Source organism: Carcharhinus amblyrhynchos, chromosome 1, assembly GCF_965287045.1.
Source record: "Carcharhinus amblyrhynchos chromosome 1, sCarAmb.v2.hapA, whole genome shotgun sequence".
Taxonomy (NCBI): Eukaryota; Metazoa; Chordata; class Chondrichthyes; order Carcharhiniformes; family Carcharhinidae; genus Carcharhinus; species Carcharhinus amblyrhynchos.
In genome coordinates this window covers 103,497,999-103,504,066 of record NC_137324.1, presented here as the reverse complement: position 1 = coordinate 103,504,066, position 6,068 = coordinate 103,497,999, and the positions used below count along the sequence as shown (strand labels likewise).

At 44.8% G+C, this 6,068-nt stretch overlaps 1 protein-coding gene across 4 annotated transcripts in view; it reads left to right on the top strand.

Moving 5' to 3' along the window:
* The first annotated feature begins 1,139 nt into the window (after window positions 1-1,139).
* Window positions 1,140-6,068, top strand: part of c1qtnf7 (C1q and TNF related 7) — a 55,052-nt gene continuing 50,123 nt past the window's right edge. The window contains exon 1 of one of the 4 annotated variants that reach the window (XM_080198741.1): window positions 1,140-1,210. Coding sequence is in view for 1 of the 4 variants with exons in the window: in XM_080198709.1 (XP_080054835.1) it covers window positions 1,809-1,830 (22 nt within the window). In the remaining 3 variants the exon portion in view is untranslated. Of the gene's footprint in view, window positions 1,211-1,802; window positions 1,831-2,198; window positions 2,402-6,068 lie in introns of those variants that run through there. The other 3 variants (XM_080198709.1, XM_080198730.1, XM_080198720.1) reach the window with 3 other exon arrangements.

The following is a 6,068-nucleotide window of genomic DNA, read 5'->3' as shown; positions in this document are numbered from 1 at the left end:
TCTGGTTTGTTGCCGATGCCACATGCTAGCGAGTTGAGGAACAGGGAGAGAGCGCAGATTAACATGTGGATGCAGGGATGGCGTAGGAGAGAGGGTTTCAATGACATGTATAATTGGAGCACATTCTGGGGAAGGTGGAACCTGTACAATCAAGATGGTTTGCACTGAACCAGAGAGGCACCAATATCCTGGGAGGGAGATTTGCTACAGCTATTCAGGGGGGTTTAAACTAATTTGTCAGGGGGATGGGAAAACAAGCTGTAGTCCAGAAGCCATTGCTGAGTGTAGTGAGGTACTGAGGAGGGTATCAAGGTCATCAAGGTCGTGAGAGTGTACCGGCAGACAGGATGGTGGGTTGAAGTGTATCTACTTCAGTGCAAGGAGCGTCTGGAATAAGGTAGGTGAACTTGCAGCATGGATTGGTACTTGGGACTATGATGTTGTGGCCATTACGGAGACATGGTTAGCACAGGGACAGGAATGTTTGTTGGCAGTTCCGGGGTAGAGATGTTTTAGTAAGAGTAGGGAAGGCGGTAAAAGAGGTGGAGGAGTAGCATTGTTAGTCAAGGATAGTTTAATGGCTGCAGTTTCGAGGGGGATCTTCTTAGCACAAGCAGCTGCCTGCCAGAAATTAACATTTCCATATGATTAACGATCCCAGGATGGTAGCCTCTGGGCTCTCTAGCATCATTGCCCCCCCCCGACTTGGGGGTGGGGGGGTGGGGGGAGGTGGTGAGTGATGCTAGAGGGTCCAGAGGCTACCAGTAGGGTTTACAACTGCTCCCCACTCGCAGGGAACAGGCATCGTCACCCCACTGGCAGGGCAGAGGTTATTGAGGTCACTCCCAGGATGTTGGGGCCGAGGGGGTTCGTGGTTGGCCACTGGGGGTGTGGGGGGTCTGGGGTCAGGGCTAGCCTGTGGGGTAGATTATGGCTGGCTGGTGGTAGGCCAGCAATCAGTGGGTTCGTCGGGAAGGCCAGCAATGGGGGGGTTCTGGGGAAGGAAATGGGGAAGGCCAGAGATCAGAGGCTAATGACAGGGAGGCAGTGCATACGTTCTGATCTCCTCAGTGACGGGTCGACACATATACAGTGGTTCGTTCAGCATTGTGCTGCCAGCTTTTCAAGTGGAATGAGGTCCCACACCCCACTTTTCAGCATGAATCAGTCTGAGGCACTCTGTGTGGCAGAGTGTCGGAGATTCATTCTGGTGAGTATGTCTTAAAAATGGGAGGGAAATTCTCCCATTTTCCCGTCTGTTGGGCACTTAGTTTTGCTCAGATCTTTACTTACACATTTTTGTCAATAATCCTACTTCGGGTGGGAGACTTGAAGCTAACAGCGGAACCCAATCCAATATGGCAGTGGCAAACTTACAATGTAGATATGCTCATGTGTCTCTTGTTAAGTGACTTGCCTGTTAACGTCTGAAATATGGATGCTGTGCTGATGAATTTCTAGGGCACTGCTTCTGACAGCATCAACCTTTCCTGTGGAACATCGACAAATTTTTGTAGACTAATATGTGATTTATTCATTAAAACAAAAAAATACCAGTGGTACTTATTTTTATTCTTGCAACTAAACAAAACACCATGACGTAGAAGGTTTGCGTTCAATTGTGTTTTGGAGTTTGATTCCTTTCAAGTGCCTTATGACATGTGGGCTGCAGTGACTTTGCTGTGAACCTATTTGTCTTTGATAGATAAATGCAGCAGATTCTGCTATAACTTGCTGGGTTAATATCTCTGTGTATATTTGCATTCCTGACTTTGCAAGTCAGTGGAGTTCATGTGTGGGAACTTACTATGTGGCAGAATTTACTATACGGTAGGTTTGGTTATTGCATTTGCACACAAAGATTTTTGGCATTTTACAAAAGAATAATGAGACCGCTCTTAGACAATCTGCAATGTCATTTCTTTATATTGACTTTTATATTCGCTATATGTAAACTTAACATTGTCTATAGTAACTCCTCGTTATTCTAGCATTACATGAACCGTTGCAGGCAATCCTAATGTCTTCTGACATTACATGCTATTCTTTGATGAAATAATCCAGCCCATTATTATGTTATTCTTAAACTATGCAACCAACTAATCTGCCAAAAATGGTAGTGGAAATGTTTCTGCTTTGAGGCGGGGGAGGGTGGAGAGAATGGAGGGGGAAGGAAAAAGGATGGTATGGGCTGTAGCTGTCGTGAGTGAAGCAAACAGTCACTCTCCCTTTAGCTCTTTTCTATCCATGTGTGGTGGAGATAACAGGCATATTTGGAAATGTTTAAAGAAACACTAGACATGACCTTTACTCTGAAGCAAAACATACGTTTGTGAAGGATCTTCTGAGCTCTGGGTTCTACTGCACTTGCATACTGCAGTTGAAGGGCTGCATGAAGGTGGTAAGTGATTTTAAGAGATCTGGTAAATAAAATTAAAAAAACACTTGTAATATAAAATCTTTAAAGAATGTTGCTCAGTTTCAATTTTAATCTTTGGATTTCGGGAGCAAACCGTAAAACAGGTCCAGCTGCAACTTCTCAATGGTTGCACAGACCACAGCTGGACCGATGTTTTGCTGTTTTCAGAATAACTTAAGCACTTATGACCGACTTGAAGCAATTGTCAGCACATATAACTTCTGGACTCTTAACAGTTCTGATAATTACTAAAAGTTGGTCTGCAATAAAATGTGCTTTAGGTGGAAAGAAACAAGGCAAAGTTGTGTTCTGAGCTAGAAACTGGAGACTCCAGGCATTATCAATTTCAAATTTTAACCCTGCCATTCACTGGAAAGGAACAAGTAGAACGATCTTAAATCTGAATTAAATGTCACTTCGAAAGTTAATGTTTGACAGTTAAAATAGTGCTGCGAATCAGATATTTTATGATCTCTTTGGAAACACAGGCTAGTTGGCGAGATAATCAAAGCCCAGAGATTCCAAAAAGAACAGATGCAAAAAATAGTTATGGATCTTTTGCAGTTGTAACATGAGCCATTATTTATTTGTTGCACTGGATAATGTCTTTGGAACATTCAATGAGAACACAAGCAGCCGCTGCAATATAAATTATGGGTGACACGGTGGCATGGCGGTTAGCACTGCTGCCTCAGAGCTCCAGGGACCTGGGTTAGACTCCCAGCTTGGGTCACTGTCAGTGTGGAGTTTGCATGTTCTGCTCGTGTCTACGTGGTTTCCTCTGGGTGCTCCAGTTTTCTCCCACAATCCAAAGAAATGCGGGATAGGTGCATTGGCCATGCTAAATTACCCCTTAGTGCCCCTGGAGGTGTAGGTTAGAGGGATTAGGGAGATAAATAGATGGGGTAGGGCCTAGGTGGAAATGATGGCGGTGCAGATTTGATGGACTGAATGGCCTCCTTCTGCACTATAGGGATTCTATGAAATCATTTGATTATTGCTAGATTTTTCTCACCTTTTCCAGCAAGGTTTCTTGCACCAAAAATATGACCAGCACAAAACATCTTGCTGAATTAGGTGTGAGAGTTAATATTGCAGAAGGGACTGCATTGTTGATAAAATGTGAGTTATTTTCAGATCCTGGCTGACTTGGGTTTAGCTATTTTTTTCACACTGTCCTTTGTGCAATTGCTTTAAGCAATGACCCTTCAATGTTAAACTACTTTTAAAGGACCTCCACTTGCTTCCAAAAGAATGAGATGGATTTTTACTTACTGGACACACCAGGACATCTGGGGTACAAGGGGATGGGGGGGGATAGGCAGAGTGGGTGGTGCAGTGGGTCAGCGAGATTGGTGAAAGTTGAAATTTGGGATTCCACCAATTCTGGAATCCCAAATCTGGATTCAGCCAGAGTGATTTAATAGATATGACTTCAGTCAAGCGGGCCATAGTTCAGTGGAGGCCACTGTACAGGGCAGGTCCTCCACAGATGAGGGAAGGGGGACAGTGGAGCCTGACAATATGTGCCATAGAGTTGTTCAGATGTGGGAGGTTCTGGTGGGAAGGGGCCCTTCCAGAATGAGTGGGTGATCTGGGGGCTGGGCAATCCCACAGGAGGAAGGGTGCTTAATCCTGAGAAAGAGTCAGTACCAGGGGTAGTGGGTGACATCCCTTAGGGCAGGATGGAAAAACAAAGACCGAAGTGGGAATAGTCAGAGGCCTGTGAGTGGTGGGGGTGGGGATAAGGTTTGAGGCGTGGGTCAGAGTAGTGCAGCATGAGATCGGGGCACTCTAGTGGAATGGTGCCAAGCTCTCTGCAGCTGGCTCACTGACATGTTTAGGCCCTGCTCCCCCTCAGTATCGGCACACAACTCACCACTGTCCAAAAATGTGACTCAGTATCTTAAGATTGCGATGAAGAGGTGGCTGAGAGACCAATGTGATTTACCCCATTTTCCTTGCCACTATGACAATTGGAAATTTTTGTGGAAAATTCCATCCCACGTATTTTTCAGTGTTTTGTCATGTGCCTGTGAGGGTCCCTCATTGCTCCCTTTCTGAGGCTAGTACTTGGAGAAGAGTATCTTAAAAAGATGACCTACCTCTCAAAAAAACCTCTAATAGTAAATATCAGCTTAAGGAATGCCTTGAACAATTGTTGAAGGAACGAAATGGCGACAATCAGACAAGGCTTCTTAATGGGCACAGTTAGCGTGATGCAAGATTAACCTGCATCTGTTGAAATGAATGATGATGGGAAGCAACCCAATGTTAAACACAGCATTGCAATTGCATTCCCAGCAGGGAACCCAGCTTTGTGCAAGGTGAGCATTAAATAATGCTAGCATGCACTTTTTAAAAGTGGATTGGACCTTTTAAATGGGTTGTTTATTCTGTATGCAGAAGTTTATTCAACTGACTGGAAAGATTTATAGAGAAGAAAAAACCAGGAGAAATGGTGAAGTTAGCCAGAGAGAGGGCTTCCAGATTCCCTGACACAGCTCTCCCTGATTAATCTTTAAGAACATAAGAACATTGGAATAATAGCATTGGAAAGAGATAGGATCAGGCAGGCTAGGAAGGTGTTTGTCTGGAATAAGGGGAAATATGACGACATCAGGCAGATAATTGGACAAATAAACTGGAAGGAGGTGTTCTTGGGGAAAAGTGCTGAAGGAAGGTGGCGGATTTTCAAGGAATGTTTGACTGGAGCTCTGCACGACAACGTTCCGATGAGACAAGGAGGTTTTGGTAGGTCGCGGGAGCCATGGTGCACGAAGGTTGTGGTGAACTTGGTCAGGAAGAAAAGAAAGGCATATAAAAGGTTCGGAGAGCTAAGAGATGTTAAGGATCTAGCGGAGTATAACGCTTGTAGAAAGGAGCTTAAAAAGGAAATTAGGAGAGGCAGAAGGGGACATGAGAAGGCCTTGGCGAGTAAGATTAAGGAGAATCCCAAGGCGTTCTACAAATATGTGAAGAGTAAAAGGATGAGAAGTGAAGGGATAGGACCTATAAAAGGTGAAGGGGGAAAAGTCTGTGTGGAACCGGAAGAAATGGCAGAGGTGCTTAATGAGTACTTTGCCTCGGTATTCACGGTGGAAAGTGATCTGGGAGGTTGTACTGCAGGTTTGCAGCAGACTGAAAAGGTTGAGTATGTGGATGTTAAGGAAGAGGATGTGTTGGAACTTTTAAATTCTATCAAGATAGACAAGTCGCCGGGGCCGGATAGGATGTATCCCAGGTTACTGTGGGAGGTGAGGGAAGAGATTGCAGAGCCCCTGGCGATGATCTTTGCATCATCGATGGAGACAGGAGAGATTCTGGAGGATTGGAGGATTGTGGATGTGGTTCCTATTTTCAAGAAAGGGAACAGGGATAGCCCAGGAAATTACTGACCGATGACTCTGACCTCAGTGGTTGGTAAGTTGATGGAAAGGATTCTGAGGGACAAGATTTATGAGCATTCAGAGAAGTTTAGCATGATCAGAAATAGTCAACATGGTTTTGTCAAGGGCAGGTCATGCCTTACGAGCCTAGTTGAGTTCTTTGAAAATGTGACCAAACACATTGACGAAGGAAGAGCGGTAGACGTGGTTTACATGGACTTCAGCAATGTGTTTGATAAGGTCCCCCATGCAAGACTTCT